The sequence below is a fragment of the Euleptes europaea genome, chromosome 19 (genome assembly GCF_029931775.1).
Source record: "Euleptes europaea isolate rEulEur1 chromosome 19, rEulEur1.hap1, whole genome shotgun sequence".
Classification (NCBI taxonomy): Eukaryota; Metazoa; Chordata; class Lepidosauria; order Squamata; family Sphaerodactylidae; genus Euleptes; species Euleptes europaea.
The window spans coordinates 10392457-10410392 of record NC_079330.1 but is presented as its reverse complement, the minus strand read 5'-3'; the positions used below and the strand labels follow the sequence as shown (position 1 = coordinate 10410392).

Below are 17936 nucleotides of genomic sequence, written 5' to 3'. Positions count from 1 at the left end.
CTAAGGGCTCTAAGGCAAACTGGCTGAGGCTTTTGGGCTTACCTGGAAGTCGTGAATAGGATAGACTAGCCATGCGCCACATATACCCTTGCTCCCTCACAAAAGGGCAATTCCCTTCCGCATGGAAAGAGAGAGCTGACACTTGGGATGGGCCCAGAAAAACCTTTGTCCCACGCCAGTGCCTCAATTTTCTTTCCCCCTTTGGAGAATCCTCAAATCCAAATCCGTTTCTGGCTCTCATCACTCTCCCTCTGGGGGAATGCATTGCATGAAATCTGATTTGAATACTTCGAGCAGAGCTCACTCAAACAAGCAGGGACTGGAAGTAGCGATGGGCGAAACACTCCCTCAGAAGTACCCCAACCCAATGGAGCTTACTAAAACAACCCTTGGAGAATGCTTGAGGCCTTTCCCCAGGGTTCTCTAGGGAAGACTGGAAAAACTTCAACCCCCCACCTAAGCAAACTTAGCCTTGTGAAAGGGAATGAGCTGGGAGTGGCGGTTGGTAAGGCAGAGGCCTTGTAAGTCTCAAAAGTCTAGAAGTATCCATTACTACTGGGGTGTATGGAAATTCATCCCCCCCCCCATGTCCTGGATCAAATAATTGGGCTGGGAAGCACTGGAGACTAACAGTAACAGACCTCCCTGAGCTTACTTAGGAGCACCCAGGCCTTATGGAGAAGCCTACTAGATCCCTCTGGACATTGGCAAGCCTTCCCTGCGGCCATTTTCTTCACCTTCTCCCCACATGGATAAGTTTTCCTTGGGAAAGTGGTGAAGGACCAGCGGGGGGGGGGGGTCTCCATGGCCTGTTACTAGCTGAACCCAAATAACAGGGAAGCTTCAGGGCTCAGTTTGCAAATGACTTCAGAACCGGGAGAGCTCGTTTCCCACCATTTTCGCAACGTGCTGCATCCACTAACGGCAAATACGTGAGGTCGAGTTTGACTTCTGGAGACCAGCCACATGCTCAGATCGGAACTCAACCCACAACGTCTGTGCTGTTGAAAGCCCAGTTTTGGCACTGTGGTTGTGGGTCATGTTAATGAGCTGTCGCCCGTTTCCAGTCTACAGACACCAGCTTGTCTGGGGGTGGCAGTTGGCCTATCCCCTCTCTCTTTGCAAAGGTATGGCACCCCCCCCCCCGAAGGATGCACTGCTTAGAGACAAGAAACAGCCAGCCCTCATGGGCGCCGACTATCTATCCTCTACAACCTTCTAAGAGCTGCTGTCGAAAGACCAGACGAGAAGATGCCTCTGGTTCTGAAACCTGGCAATTGCGACCGCTCAGCTTTTTAATTGAAAACTTTCAACCTACAACAGTTCCATTCGAGTTCAATAAATAGCTGGATTCTTGTTATGTTTTATAAAAGAAAAAAAATCACAGTGAAACATTTGAGAAGCCTTTTGAATGCTTGCATTTAGAAAGCGCCTTCTCGGTTCCCTGAAGTACTCACCTTTTCACGCTAGGTCTGGGAATGTCTGGCGCGGGCAGGCCTTTCCTATGCAACCAGCCTTTCACAGTGTCTCAAAGTGCTAGGGGTTCACAGCTTCAGGTTTTATTGCTATGTTCAACATAACATCGACAATCCAGTACCAGACTCAGGATTGCTAAAAAAAGAACGTGGCGATGGCAGGCAGGGAAGAAGGACAGGGGGAGAACCCACAAACGTTGAGCGTGAGGCTTGGCTCGGACGCATTTGGGTGGATCTGGGTGGGGTTGGAAGTGCTGCCACAGCCCATGAAGGGGGACAAATCAGCGAGACACCATGTGGAAGGGACATTTTCTCTGCTGGTTTCCACTGGAAGGCCTGTGCCACGGCAAAGAGGAAAGACCGTACTCACAAGAAAGGTACTTGTATCCTGTCGCTCTGTTTGGCAAGGGCTGAAAAGCCAGTTCTGTCAGAGAAAGGCCCCTTTGCTGAAAGGTGGCTGCAAATTTTGTTATGCGGCATGGTAGGATACACACCAGGGCAGTTCTCCATTATTTGATATCGGCAGGCTGGTGTCAGTGGTATAGCACAGAGGCTACGGTGAGTTAGAAGGTCATACTCAGTGGGTTCCCCAGTTGAAATCTTGCCCTTGCGATGAGCAATTCGGACATGCCCGATTCGGACACAACATGAAACTGTGGTTTAATTTGCCTGCTGATAGCATGATCTTCTGAATACCGACTGCTCTACTAACTGTGGTTCATCAGGGTCTGTCAAACCAGCATCTCACCCCCAATTTCAAGTCAGTTCATTTACTTAACAATGGTTTTGTGTTATCCACAGATGTGGACACCCTGGCTCGTTGCCTAATAACACCCCCTTGCACATTCCCTGGCTACAAAAGTTCTTGGCTGAAGCAAAGGTGCTGAAAACAGCTAAATGGCCAGGATGCGTGCGATCATCTGCGAGCCGAATCCTGTGTCATGAACTAACCACAGTAAAAATAAGCCATGTGTTGGCCAGGGAAAATGGCACCGAAGATCCAAACCCTACATCCAGAAGGGCACCTTCCTGGTTTTGCCACAATTTCCCCCAAAACATTGCAGTAGCAAAGAAGGTTTGGATAAGATTGCAGGAAAGACGGGAAACCTGGGAAGTTCATGGAAGCATCACCATGCTTTGTGGAAATGAGGGGGGGGGACCCCTGCTGCCCAATAACACCCAAGCCAGATCAAACGATCCATGTGCCAGAGTCCACAGTTTGGCGCCCTGTCTGAACCAAGCCTATAAGAGGCTAATAATACCAGCCTACCTTACAGGACTTTTGTAAGGTCACAAGATAATGCATATGAAGTGACTCGCATCGCAAAAGCACGATATAAATGCCAAGAATGATTACTGTGTTACCATCTGAATTTGGCCAGCGGGAGAAACGGGGCCACGAGAGGAGCATGCTCCCCTGTACTCTTGGCTAGCTGTATGAAGAAGTGTTCTCTCTCACACAGTGGACTGGATAGACCAGTGTGTTTCCAGCAAAGACGGCCCTCTGCCGACAGACCACTGGGACCCCCCCCCCAAAAAAGTAGTCACTGGGCTTAAGTCAGAAGAACAAATCAGGGTGAGGGGACCTTTAGTGACCCTAGTTAGCTCTAGGGGTAAGAACTGCATGCCAAATTTCCCCCCCTGAATTGTTCTTCCTGAAACCAAAAAGAAGTCATAGAGCTTGAAGGCGAAGTCTTGGCTTCAGGGTCCAGCAGAGGATTTGGAGGGGGGACGCACACACACAACAGTGGACATTAGATGAGGTTTGTCAAGGAACATCTTCCCCCGTACCAAGTTGAACGGTCCCACTGTAGGGCACTGCATCCCGATGAACCTCTCGCACTCTGGGATTTCAACAGAACTATGCCCAAAGCTTTTCTTTCCTTCTCCCCTGCCAGGTAAGTAGCACACTCTGCCTACAGCTGGCGTATATTCTGCCGGTATCTCTGATTGGCAGTGACTGATCCAGGAGCCATTGTTGCCTGGTTTTCTTGCAGCCTTGACAGGCAAATGATGCACGGACCACCTATTATCATCATTGGTATCTGCCCACCTCGCAGAAACAGAGACCCCCATGTTAAACCCAGGTGATGCCCAAGTCCTTCCCTGACATGGTAGGGCTTTCAAATATTCCCCAAATGGACCCTTTACAAATGAAGGCTCTTGCCCATGAAAAAAGGCCTCACTGCAGGGATGAGCGACACCAAGTTATCCCCTTCTCACCCTCCAGCTAAGCCCTAGGCTCAGGGACAGCTGGTCTGAGACCTACACAGTAAAAACATGCAGAAGAGGAAGTGGGCTCAGTATTAAAGGTGGAAAGATTGAAATCTGGAAGGCTGTCACTGAATGGTGTGCCGAGGTTTAGTGCCTTGCTGGGGAAGAGGAACTGGGCTCAGTACTAAAGCTGGAGAGACTGAAACCTGGAAGGCTGCCACTGAATGGCATGTGGAGGCTTAGTGCCTTGCTGGGGCACTACCTTGAGAGCAATGCAGATTACCCCACCCCGGCTTCATTTCCCACCATTTCACACGTCTCTGAGGATACTGAAGTGAGCACAAAAGAGGAATGCCAAGCCGTGGAGACATTGGGAAACATCTACCCAACTAGGTTTCCCATTTGCCCACGTATGACGGGAAACCTCCCGCCGATTGCCCGCTGATGCTCAGCTTATCGATGGGTAGAAACTGGAGCTGAAGGGGCAGGCACAATCCTCCTGGGGAGAAAAAATTAAAAAGAAAAACAAAGCCCCCATATACTTACCAGGGGTTCTGACCATGGAGTTCCTGATGATTCCCAGAGCAACCCAGAAGTGATAAAGGTAGCTCTAGCAATTACCAGAAACTCTATGGTAATCTTGTCACTCGCAGGTAGCTCTAGGAATTGCCAGAAACTCTATGGTAATCTTGTCACTTGCAGGTAGCTCTAGGAATTGCCAGGAACTCTATAATCAGAACTTCTGGTAAGTAGCCAGGGCCTTGTTTTTCTTTTTAAGTTTTCTCCTGGGACTTGGCCTCCTTCCCATAACCCTCCCACGTGTTGCCAGGCAGTGCCTACCCTATAGCCAATGCATAAATCTGTCTCTGCCTTGCATTCCCATGCTCGAATCCTCTTTCTCTCTCCTTCTTCAGTTGCTCTCAGAGAGGTTCTGGTATTATTATTTTTTAAATAATAATCTTGATTTCCACCACTGGATCTTCTGTGTTGGGCAGGTGAAGGTTCCTCAAAGATGGAAAAAACACTGCCAAGCCCACTGCCTTGCAAGAACCGCTAGGCCCGCCAAACGACCCATATGGAGCTGACAGGAGGATGTGAACATGTCTGAAATGCTTGCTCCCCTCCCTCCACCACCACGGAGGTGCCCAGCCAGGAAGCCATCTTGTTCCCTCTGCGAGGAGACGGAGTGTGTCAAGTGGGAGACGAGGATAATGGAAATGTCGTCCTGCTTTCATACAAACTCAACTGAACAACCCAAAAAGAAGCCACCCGCCTCCCCCAACCCGCAAACGGTTGTAAACAAAGAAGAAAAACAACGAAGGGTTTCTCTCGCCCCCCCTGAAAACGACAATAACCAAATGGAAAATGCACATCAAATCTACAACATGGCACGGGGGGGGGGGGTTTGAGGGGGGGAGATGCCTGCTGGGGGCAGGTCCTTGGCAATTCTAGAGAGGCCTTGCGAATGTCTTGTGCATATGATATGTATGAGCTGCCACCAGGCAGCGCGGGGAGGATGGAGCCTCTGGGAAGCGCCACACACAAAACGGTCCCAGCGCAACGCAGAACAACGACCTCCAAAAATCCCCCCCCTTGACTTTCTTCTCCCTGGTAAGGGCCAAAGATTCTCATTCATCCACAAAGAGGGGGCAGGGGAGAAAAGAAAAACACACTTCTGGTTTCAGTTCTTCAAAGGAAAAGGAAGTTCAAAAGACTTCATCGGCCCTGTCGCCCACCGCTGTTGAGAAACGGTTGACCCATCACATGGGAAAAAGCTAACTCTGGTCCCTCCACGGCCCGTCGGTGAGCTGCCGGCTGCCGGAGGAAGCTCATCCCCAGCAAGAGTTGGAAGGATGGGCATTTGGTTGTCCCCCCCGCCCCAGACATTCCCAGACTTTCTGGTCCACTTTGCACTCCAGGAAACAGCTGGGCCCACGTCTGAAATGGCTCATGCAAGGAAAGAAGCGCTGCTCCGCGATCCCTTCCCCAGCCCGTCTCGAAGCCCTTGGGAAAAGAAAGGCCGTTGCTGCGCCTGTTGTTTTTAAACATCCTGCTAAAAAAGGATCTTGGCAACCTTTTTCAGAGGGGGGGTTCTCAAAGTCTGCAGCCGCTTTGCCTCGAGGCTGTTCCTTTCCCTGTTGCTGCCGTCTCCGTAGGGGGGTTACGCAGGGCCCGCAAGAGCTCAAGACACATGGGGACAAAAGGGGGGCAGGGCCTCGAGGAGGTGGTGTGCAAGTCACGGCGTGCGCGTCTCAAACCTCCACGGACTGGATTTGATTCATCTGTGCGCGCATCACCTGGATACTGTTCAGAATTTTCTTCTGGTGCCCTGCTAACGTGACCCCGACTCGTAGAATGTCCCTGCAGCGAAAGAAGACAATGGAAGAGGAAATTGTGATTCAGTTCACGGTGATCCAGGAATCATAGAGTTGGAAGGTACCACCAGGGTCATCTAGTCCAACCCTCTGCACAATGCAGGAACTACCTCCCACACACACACCCAGTGACCCCTACTCTATGCCCAGAAGACGGCCAAGATACCCTCCCTAAGGTCATAGAATTAGCATTGCTGACAGATGACCATCTAGCCTCTGTTTAAAATGTTTTTGATTTTCACAGCTGAACAAGGTTTGGGGACCAGAATACTTGAAGCGCCACAACACCCCAGAGGGATCTGCTGGTAGGGCGGCAAGGGTACTTTCGCCACCAGCGAGAGGTCTTTGAGGCAGGTAGGGCAGGGTTTGTGGAGGGACTTCAATGCCATAGAATCCAATTGGCAAAGTGACCATTTTCTCCAGGGGAACTGATCTCTATTGGCTGGAGATCAGTTGCAATAGCAAGAGATCTCCGGCTAGTACCTGGAGGTTGGAAACCTTATCTGATGGTGATTTAATAACAGTGGCTGGCGCTTTACTTTGCACACCAGCATAAACAGGAATGACCTTGGCAGATCATTTCAGAATTCCCTGCCACAGGTGATCCATCAGGCTCCGCTCCCTTTGGTCTTCTTGAAACCCGTAAAAACGACTTTAACTCCAGAGGGCCTTCGGCATTAATATTCTGAGAAGCTTTTTTTATTCTGTGGATTCCATTGCTAATTGTATGACCGACTGCTGGTTTTTACCTTTCAAATCTGTACTGTTGGTTTTTTAAATTTCTTTTATGAATGATTTATTCTGTCACAGAACATTCAGATTATTAAAAATCTTTTTAAAATAATGTTTTCATGTTATGTTGTGAGCTATGTGTAACCTGCTGTTTGTATGACATAAAGGTGGGATACAAATCTTCCAAATGTGATAAACAGGCTGGAGCCCCACAAGGAATAAGGTAAGAAGAGCCTTGCTGGATCTGATAAGAGGTACATCAAGTCCAGCAATTTGGAGATCTTATAGGGTTGTACTTACCTGTTTATAGTGTGGGAGCGCCCAATCATGCTCCCTATCCCCTGATCTGATTCAATGGAACAGCGAGGGGAAATGGGAGGGGGGACAAATGATGTCTGAACATCACTTCCTTAGGGTGGTCTCCCATTCAAATACTAACCAGGGTTGACCCTGCTTCGCTTCTGAGAGCTGATGAGGTTGGGCTAGTCTGGGCCATCCAGATCAGAGGAGGTGGCGGAAAGTGCCATCACGTTACAGCTGACTTAATGATGACCTTGCAGAGTTTTCCAGGCAAGCGGCATTCAGAGGTGGCAACCCAGTGAGGTAGATTAGGCCGAGAGTGCGTGACTGGCCTAAGGTCACCCAGGAAGCTTTCGTGGTGGCCACGGTGGGATCCAATCCCTTCCCAGGACTTCACGTTTGCAGGGGCTGACTGTATAAAATTTATTCTCTCTCTCTTTTCCCCTTGAAATCGCTCTCAATTGCTGACAACATTCCATACCTCCTGAGACATGCTCAATCATCAACAGGCACTTCCTTTTTTCCTTTGGTTCATTTACAAAGTCAGTTTTTGCCTGCATTCTGATGCAGTCCCCCGAGTATGTAGAAAGCCCTCCCTCATCTGCGGGTGATCCAGTTTGATGCTTTGGTTATCAAACTGGAGGCCTGCTGTTTTAGTACTCGATAGAACAACAGGCCAGTGGTCCATGAGGAATCATTTTCATTCCCCCCCCCCTCACGGCTAATTTACATGGTCATCTTTTTCTGCATACCCGGAGAGACCCCTGAATAGGTACAGACCCCTCCTTTCTCTGCATGTGGCCCCACTGTTTGGTTTTCATTATCCGCACAGGGGCCAATCAGTGTACTCTGTGGATGCTGCAATAAACCAGCCAACAAACAAGGTCACGAGGAACTGGCCGGGCCACCTGCCGAGCAGCCGAAAAAGTTTCGGGATGGCCGTGAACTATCAATTCAGAATGACTTCTGCCAAGTCAGTCAGAGGAAGCTTCCAAACCGCTCCGGATTTCTATAAACAATGAAACGCCGCTTTTCAAAGAGCCGCGGGGCTCTCTGTGAGGTCCTTTTTGCGCTGTTTTCATGGAGAATGATGAGAAGGCCTGGGAAAAACCCACGGAAAAATAAGGGAGGGGTGTTCTAAAAAAACAGGGAGAAACATTTTTCTCAATTATTTAGAACGCTCCACCCCGGCGTTAAAAAAAATTGGGGGAAAGCCTCTTACATTTCTCTCATGAAATTATTTATAGGACAATAGTGCTGAGGGCAACGTCCCCCCGCCATTTTGTTTCCTTTTGAAATTCCTTCCCCTTTCGGAGAACCGTTTTGCTTCTCCACTTTTGGTTCCTGATTTATGTTGTATTTTGGTTCTGGTCTCTATTGTGAATGCATGTGTGTACGCATATACAGTTTCTGCCCAGTAGCACCTTGGGTGTGTGTCAAGTGCGGTCAAGTGGCTTCCGACTCATGGCGACCCTATGAATCAATGTCCTTCAAAATGTCCTATTGATAACAACCTTGCAAACTGAGGGCCGTGGGTTCCTTTATAAAGTCAATCCTTATAGCGTTTCACCTTACAGACCAACAAAATCCCCAGAATATAAGCTTTCAAGAGTCAAAGCTCTCTTTGTCAGATACAAAGATATGGTATCTGACAAAAGGAGGGTCGGCTCTCGAAAGCTGATACCCTGGAAATCTTGTTGGTCTGTAAGATGCTACAGTCAAGTTGCAACCGACTTATGGTGACCCCTTAGGGTTTTCAAGGCAAGAGAGGAACAGAGGTGGTTTGCTATTGCCTGCTTCTGCACAGCAACCCTGGACTTCCTTGGGGGTCTTCCATCCAAACGTTAACCAGAGCTGACCCTGCTTAGCTTCTGAGATTGTACAAGAACAGGCTAGCTTGGGCCATCTGGGTCAGGGTTGGGGAATAAAAAAAATCAAACCCATCTGTAAACCACAGTGATTTCTAACAGCCTTCACTAACCCTGCAGGCAAGAGCTGAGTTGCCACTACACAACCTGAGAAGATCTTGAGGTCTGTAAGCCTCTTACACTGCAATCCTAAGAATATTTTCCTGGGAAGAAGTCCCATCAAATAGACCTTAGTCTGATTCTCAGTAGTGCTGCTTAAGATTGTTCTCACAGACTCCGAAACTTACTCCATGGTCATCTGGGAGACTACGTCGAAGTTGGTGAAGCCCGTGCTGGCAAAGCTCTCCTTGTATTGGCCCATCTTGATGGCATCAAGCCATTCCTCCACTGTGTTGAAGCTTGAATAATCTGGAATTGTGCGGTCCAGTAAGGGGAGGTTAATCCTGGAAGGAAATCCCAAAAATGGACAGAAGTAGAGAGAGGAATCAGAACTGAATTTGGGAAGAAGAATACGCCCCCACCAAAACACAAAATTGGCAGAATTCTTTAAAAACAACAACCAAGCTGTCCCCACACTAAATGAATAGCTTTTCTCAGGTGCCTCTCTTCAGTTCCCTCTCACGACCATCTTTGATGGCAGGAACGATTCTGCAAGTTAAGGCAGAAAATTCTGGAAAAGCTGATTTCCAACCCAAAAGGTGCATCTCAGCCATACTCTTTGGGGCAGTATTATTCTCCTGCACAGGAACATTCATCCAAATATCTTTCCTACCTACCTGCAGAATACCAGGACAGATCAATCCCCACAACTATTTTTTTTAAATCCTGGAATCTTTCTTTGGTATCATTCTGAGTCTTGGGATGATGGCTCACTGTCCCGCAGAAACACTTTGAGATGCTACTAGTGATTATCATTGAAGTTCAGAAAAGCAGGGCTCGAAATGGGAAACTCAAGCCCATTATAAACTGAGCCCGCTATTCCACTACAGATAGGGGTTGACACCAGCCGGATTGTCTACTTTATTCATTTAAAATATTATTTATGTTCTGCTTTTCTCCAAAGACTGGACTCAGAGCAGCTGCTGTACCAAACCTTAAAATAGTCCACCTAGCTTTAAAACACTGACTGTTCCTGGAGAGGCGCAATAGCATATGTTGGTGTCGGAACGCATGGGAATTTCCAGTGTCTCCTGGTTCAATGAACAGGGTCAAGTAAGTGTGCTTGGGAAAAGGAGAGATTGGCAGGGAGCTTCCTAGCATGCACCGACATTCTGAACTCTTTTGGAAAGTTTCCAGTTTTTTCCAAGGGTTCTCCAAGAAAGTTCGCAAAGCTGAGCTAATTATAAGGTGAGTTGTGCACGCACGCACGTATGGAAGGGACCTCAGCTATTGGTGGCCAAAGACTTACTGATGTTTTTGGAGCTTTGTATTATATTGAATACAAGAAATCTATTAGAGACCCAAGACAATGGATCAAAAATGCAGAGAAGGGGGGAGCAATCATGCACGCTGGAAACCCCAGGCGGGTAAAAAGGGAGAAGAAACTGCCCCTTGTGGACGCTTGAAGATACTGACACCCAGGAATTACTGTCGATGGTGCCCTCTTTCCGGGAAGAGAGTCGCTTACCCCGAGGAGAGGGGTGCCATGGCTTTCAGGCTATTCGGGTTTCGGATCATCTTGTCTAAGGTGTTGACTATCTGCCCGAATTTCGGCCTGTGGTTGCGGTCCTTCTGCCAGCAGTCCAACATGAGCTGGTGCAGGGCGCTGGGGCAATCCATGGGGGGTGGCAGTCGGTAATCTTGCTCGATAGCATTTATTACCTGTAAGACAAAAACCCCTACGGAGGTCAGCATACAGCCATTAAGCCCTTCACTTCACCAAAACATCTGAGTGAGGTTTCTTGTTTCTTTTTGTGTTGTCGAGTCACATGGAACATGGTGATCCCTTAGGGTTTTCAAGGCAAGAGTCATTCAGAGATGGTTTGCCATTGCCTGCCTCCATGCCACAACCCTGGTATTCCTTGGAGGTCGCCCATCCAAATACTAACCAGGGCTGACCCTGCTTAGCTATCCAGGCCAGGGTGTGTGCATCCTTAAGACTATACTATTTCAAAAGCTGCCTGTTTGTAGCCAACGATATACCATGTTCCGGTTACAATCCAGTTGCAGTGTTCTATGAGAAAGTGATGAACGAATACAAAATGAAGTCCTCTGACTTTGGTAATTCATTTAAAAAAGGGCTCAGATCGTCTGCACTTGCCCCTTGAATCAGGAGGGAAGGAAACATGGTATAGCCCAAATTCGTCAGATCTTGGAAGCTCAGCAGGGTTGGTACTTGGATGGGAGACCACCAAGGTAGGCTCTGCTGAGGAAGGCAATTGGCAAACCACCTCTGCTTCGCACTTGCCTGGAAAGCCCCTTGGTGGGGTCACCATGAGTTGGTGGCGACTTGACGACACATACGTATGTAAGCACCCCTTGAATATAGTTCCTTTAAGTTAGGACATTTTGTTACCTTTCTTTGTGTGTCTTGTTTTGTCAAGTAGCTAGCATTACAAATAGAAATGAGGTCACGAGGCATGGTGTAGCTCAGAAAACTGATTTCCTAATGCCACCCTTCAACCATCTCCTCCATCCAGTTCCATGCATCCCATACCATGTTACCTGGTGGCAGCAAGTCACCCAGCCGACAGCTAGCCTCCCTGTTGTTCTCCCCACCTTTTAATCACTGCCTCAGATACTGTTCAGCTGCTTCAAGAGTATTCAAAGCACCCTCTGGGAAATGCAGACTGCGGGCTGCTTGGCGATAAGGTATCCCTACAAGGGTTGAGTTCCTTCACGTCTCTTCCCCTCCCGTGTTAACGATGCCCTGGTGTCTATTGATACATCCAAACTACACAATAGGTTTGGGTACAAGTTAGGTTTGGGGCCGCCGTTTGGGCTCTTCAAAATGGCATGGGAAGCAGGGGGGCTACGGTCCCTGACTGGATCAGGCCCCCGCTGCCTTTTGAAAGGCTGCAAAATGGCGCTGAGTCCCGATGGTGGACTCAGGCATGCGGTGTCGTCTAGTCTGGCTGAAACCCCAGGGAGCCACTGCCAGTCGGGGGAGACGACACTGGGCTACCCGGACCGACAGTCTGCCTTGGCCTGAGGCAGCTTCTTGTGTCCTCCTATGTAAACACAAATCTTTCTCCTCCGCGCCGCTCCTGCCTCGTTCTGCCTCGGGGTGTTCCACCCGGCTTTCTCGCAGCCTAATTGACAGCGATCTCTCTGAGAAGCGGGGCCTGTTCCTAATCATCACTACCGATTAGCCTCCGCGGCCCTGGCTGTGAAGACCAGCAGAAGGGAAAGGCAGTTCACGTCTCTGACAGGACATTTGCACAGACAGCTGGGGAAAGAGCTCCTGGGGTTTGATGCGCGGGGGGGGGGGGGGAGCATGCGTGTGTCTGTGGCGGTGGGGCCAGTCGTCCACGGTTGCAGACAAAGAGAGACAGGATGGCTGGCGAGCCAGGCTTTTGGCCGACAGACGCTTAAATGCTGTTTTGAGAATTAATGCCGTTTGCAAACAGAATGAGTCGCACACGAACGCAGCCCCGGATAACTTTTTGATTAGGATTATAACACAGCAACCTCAAAGGACAATGTAAATCAGAAAGGCCCCACAGGGTCAGACTATCATATCCAGCTTCCAGTTTTCCTGTGTGACTTGTGAGTGTGTGTTCAGTGCCGTCAAGTCGCTTCCGACTCATGGCGACCCTATGAATGTCCTCCAAAATGTCCTATCTTTGACAGCCTTGTTCAGATCTTGCAAATTGAGGACTGTGGCTTCTTTTATTGAGCTCATCCATCTCTTGTTGGGTCTTCTTCTTTTCCTGCTTCCCTCAACATTTCCTAGCATGACTGTCTTTTCCAGTGACTCTTGTCATCTCATGATGGGACCAAAATACGACTTGAGGCCTCTGGAAATCTTATAAATGGGGCTTGGAAGGCAAAACCCGATATTCAGAGGTATGCTACCTCTAAACATGGAACTGATATTCAGAGGTATGCTACCTCTAAACATGGAGGTTCCATTGAGCCATCATAGCTAATGGCCACTGATAGACCTCTCTCTGAGGATTGCTTGAAAGCCTCTTTGTAAAGCCTTCTGACCTAGTGACTACGTCTAGTGGCAGTGAATTCTGACTGAGTTGTGCATTTGCGAGAAGGTTCTTCCATCGGACTGGAAACCTCCTACCTCTCAGCTCCATCAGGGTACTCTCAAATCATGACAGTTCATGATAAAAATAAAACATATCCTGGTCAGATGGGGGGGGGGGATATCACCTTGGATACAGTGACTTTCATTGGTCTATTGGAAATGGCTCAGTGAGAGTTCTAAAGTTACAGATGTTTAAGCATAAGATAATGGTCATCTCACCCCATAAATGCATGGAAAGCAAACTTTTTTAAAGCTTGCTTCTATGGGATATGTGGGAATTTGTGCTGTACTCAATCTGGACCTATTTCCAAAAGCACTTCATTAGGCTGCATTTGGTACACTTACAAAAAAAAAAATCCCTTATGATTACTGTGGAAAATCCAATAAAAAATTTCCATCACAGTAAGTAGAAGAAGAGTTGGTTTTTACATCCCGATTTCCTCTACCTTTTTAAGGAGACCCAAACTGGCTTACAATGGCCTTCCCTTCACAGACACCTTGTGATGTAGGTGGGGCTGAGAGAGTTCGGAGAGAACTGAGACTGGCCCAAAATTACCCAGCAGGCTTCATGTGGAGGGGTGGGGAATTAAGCCCGGTTCTCCAGATGAGAGTCCGCTGCTTTTAACCACTACACCACCCTGGCTCTCAAATCAATGAATGACGCGGCTAGTTTTTGGAAGCCAAAGTGCCTTCCAAATAAACTGGATTGGTTAAGGACAATTTGGGAGACAGTGAAGTTAGTTAGGCTTATTGCTTAGGTCAATAAGGAAAGAATTTAAAGATTGGGAAGCATCTTGGATTTCCCTGCTATGTTATGTCGAAAGGATTATTCGAGAGCAAACAAGAAGTTCAGTTGTCTGTATTGATCTGTTTTAACTATATCTAGTATCATAAGGAGCGCTCCTTATTTTGTATTTATTATCATATATAAACTAATTTTTTTAAAAAGTATTTAGATCAATGAATTAGGACTGAAATGCCTTCACCGGAGAGGCTGTCAGCAGTAACGTCTACCGAGACTCACAAGTTACAATCTTTGGACATTTCCTAACAGTCACATGACTGTGCCCAGGACCAATGGTCCATCTAGCTTAGCATCATCTTCTCTGACTGGCAGTGGTTCTCCAGGATCCCAAGCAGAGAGAGGCAAAGTGGATTGTGACCACCAAATTAAAAGAAAGACAAAGCAATAAAATCATTTATAAAAATGGTTCGTAAAATAGCACGACAATAAAAGCAATAGCGAAACACGGTCATATAAACACAATTCAGAAAAAAAACCTCCAGGATAAAAATAATAATAATTAAAACTGCAGTCAATTAAAACACGACACGAGCAGTAAGTCAGCACTAAAGTAGAACGGACCAGGAGATAAAAACATTATAAGCCTTCTGGAAAAATAATCAGGATACATAAAACACTAAGGGTGCTTTCACACATGCCAAATAATGCACTTTCAATCCACTTTCAATGCACTTTGCGGCTGGATTTTACTGTGAAATGGAAAAACCCACTTGCAAACAATCGTTGAAGTGCACTGAAGGTGGATTATTTGGCGTGTGAAAGTGCTCTAAGTGTTTCTTCCCCTACACACACACCCTGAGCCCCGAGTTTAAAGGCATCGAGGAAGGATACATCTGAATGACTAGCGTCACACATTCCCCCCACCCCCCATGCTCTAAGAACTGCCAGACTGCCATTTGCTGTAAAGCTGTACTAGGAAACCACAGAAACCCCCAGGTATCTTCCTGGCAGTCAGCTCTGTGGCTTGATCTGCACGGCTGCAAAATGGTGCACTCATTCTAGAAGCAGAAGAGTTGGTTTTTGTACCCCGATTTTCTTTACCTTTAAGGAGTCTCAAACCGGCTTATAATCGCCAAGCAGAGAGAGGCCCAAGCTGGCGGCACCTGCTACCTGAGATCCTTTCGACTGGGACCGGTTGCATGCAAAGCGTGTGCTCTATCTCAGAACCAAGACTCATGAACACATGAAGCTGCCTTATACTGAATCAGACCCTTGGTCCCTCAAAGTCAGTATCGTCTACTTAGACCGGCAGCGGCTCCAGGGTCTCAGGCAGAGGTCTTTCACATTGCCTACTTGCCTATTCCCTTTAACTGGAGATGCCAGGGATTGAACCTGGGACCCTCTGCATGCCAAGCAGATGCTCTACCACTGAGCCACAGCCCCTCCATAGACTCCTTCCCATATTCGGAATTTGGCCCATTGGTCTACCTAGCTTTGTAATGCCTACTCTGACAGCTGGTCTCGCCACTCCTGCCAGAAGGTCCGGGACTGAAGCCAGCACTCCAGCTGACTGGCATAAAGGCAGACAAGGTAACCCGTCGAGAGCCTCCGCAGCGCACCGGGTGTCACGCGGCGGCATCATCCCAAAGCTCGCCACCCTACCAGCTGACTTACATCTTGATTGGTCATGTCCCAATAAGGCCGCTCCCCGTAGGACATCACCTCCCACATGACGATGCCGTAGCTCCACACGTCGCTGGCGGAAGTGAACTTCCGGTACTGGATGGCTTCGGGCGCTGTCCAGCGAATTGGGATCTTCCCACCCTGCAGCGAGAAAAAAACCCGGAGGATATTCTGAGGGTGTCTGCAGACTGGCTGAGCAGCACAGATGCAGGAATGCCTCGGAGACGTTGCAGGTTCGGTTCTAGATCACCGCAATAAAGCAAATATGGTAATAAAGTGAGTTGCGCAAAATTTTTAATTTCCCAGTACATGTGAAAGTTTTGTTTACACTATACTGTAATCCAGCGGTTCCCAAACTTTTGGGCCATTTTTGCATGGTAATTAGCAGCGCGTTCCAGGCTGAATTGCCCCGAATATGTTTTTGAATTTTGCATGCTGAAACGTCATTCCAGAAGTGACTGCGAAGGCGGTGCATACCTGCTTCGCATTACTAAAGAGCCCACTTAACGCGACCTTTGGAGTTTGCTGCAAAGAATCGCCCTCAAGGAACAATGCAAAACAACAGAGGTGCGTTAGCTATGCATATGCTAATGGCTTATGCAAACAGCAACAAAGTAGCAGGAGAGTGGGGGGAGTGGAACTTCTCCTTTTGCGTTGGGACTGTGAAAAGGTATTTTTAAAGTCGCATTTTTAAAAAATGCTTTGAGTGAGCATCGAAATTGACCATGCAAAAATGGCCTTTGCGTCATGGAGCACTTTTCAGGAGAGATATTCATCACGGAGCATGAATTTTCACCTAGCACCTATATACTAAACGGATGACAGTTGTATTTTTCTTTCCAATCTCTTCATGGAGCACTAGGGAGATGTTTCGAGGAGCACCAAGTGCTCCGTGGAGCACAGTTTGGGAACCGCTGCTGTAGTCTATTAAGGGTGCAATAGCCCTACATCTAAAAAAACCCATACATACCTTAATTAAAAACACTTTATTGCTAAAAATGTGACACAGAGACACGAAGTGAGCACATGTTGTTGGAAAAACGGGACCGATAGACTTGCTCGATGCAAGGTTCCTAAAACCTTCAATTTGTAAAAAAAATGTGATATCTGTGAAATGCAATAAAGTGAAGCACAATAAAGCGAGGTATGCCTGTAGTGGTGTCTAAAGCTGGGATTCCTTCCCCAAACACATCTACCTTTCAAAGCCAAGGCATACGTTTATCTTAGACCAGTTTTCTTTTCTCTCTTATGTTATACTTCTTTTATTTTAGAGAGCTGGTGTAGCCATTAGAGAGCTGGATCTGGAAGACTCAGGTTTGAATCTCTGCTATAGAAGCTTGCTGATGACTTTGGGCTACCTACACACTCTCAGCCTAACCCACCTTACAGGGTTGTTGTGAGGACAAAATGGAGGCGAAGAGAGAATTAGGTCAGCTGCTTTGGGCCCCCACTGGGCAGAAAGGCCAAGTAGAAATGAAGCAAACAAAGAAATAAAAGTGTATACCCCACCTTTCTATTATTGCAATGACAGGCAAAGTGGCTTATAACCACCAAATTAAAAAAGAACGTTAAAGCAATAAAATTATTAAAAAAAACAACCATTCGCAACAGGATAAAAAACATAATTAAAACAGCAGTCAATTAAAACATGACACTAGCAGTAAGTCAGCAGTAAAGTTGAACAGACCAGGTGATAAAAACATTATAAGCCTTCTGAGAAAAAAATATAAAGCCTATATAAATTACTAAGCGTTTCTCTCCCCTCACCCCACCCTAAGCCCTGATTTGTAAAGGCACTGAGAAAGGATACATCTGAATGACTAGCATCACACATCCCACCCTCCACCAATGCTCTAAGAACTGACAGACTGCCATTTGCTATAAAGCTGTACTAGGAAACCACAGAAAGCTCCAGGTATCTTCCTGGCAATCAGCTCTATGGCTTGATGTGCATGGGTGCAAAATGGTGCACTTGTTGAAGAAGAAGAAGAAGAAGAAGAAGAAGAAGAAGAAGAAGAGTTGGTTTTTATACCCCGATTTATACCTTTAAGGAGTCTCAAACAGGCTTACAATCTCCTTCCCTTCCTCTCCCCACAACAGACACCTTGTGAGGTCGGTGGGGCTGAGAGAGTTCAGAGAGAACTGTTAGTGGCCCAAGGTCACCCAGTTTCATGTGTAGGAGTTCACCAGATGAGAGTCCACCTCTCTTAACCACTACGCCACGCTGGCTCTCCATCTCTATCAAAGGGAAACCCAGGGCCATATGAACAGAAGGTCAGTCATGCTAGTTCACACCAATAGTCCATCTAGTGAAGCATCCTGTTTCCCACAGTGGCTGAGCAG

At 47.6% G+C, this 17936-nt stretch overlaps 1 protein-coding gene across 5 annotated transcripts in view; it reads right to left on the bottom strand.

The window, feature by feature from the left end:
- Positions 1-5822: 5822 nt before the first annotated feature.
- EPHB2 (EPH receptor B2) overlaps positions 5823-17936 on the bottom strand; it is a 113824-nt gene continuing 101710 nt past the window's right edge. For 2 of the 5 annotated variants that reach the window (XM_056865270.1, XM_056865271.1), the window contains exons 13-16: positions 15585-15734; positions 10592-10785; positions 9252-9407; positions 5825-6050 (exon numbers count right to left, since the gene is read on the bottom strand). In XM_056865270.1, the coding sequence (XP_056721248.1) occupies positions 5942-6050; positions 9252-9407; positions 10592-10785; positions 15585-15734 (609 nt within the window). In that variant the 3' untranslated portion in view covers positions 5825-5941. Of the gene's footprint in view, positions 6051-9247; positions 9408-10591; positions 10786-15584; positions 15735-17936 lie in introns of those variants that run through there. The other 3 variants (XM_056865272.1, XM_056865269.1, XM_056865273.1) reach the window with 3 other exon arrangements.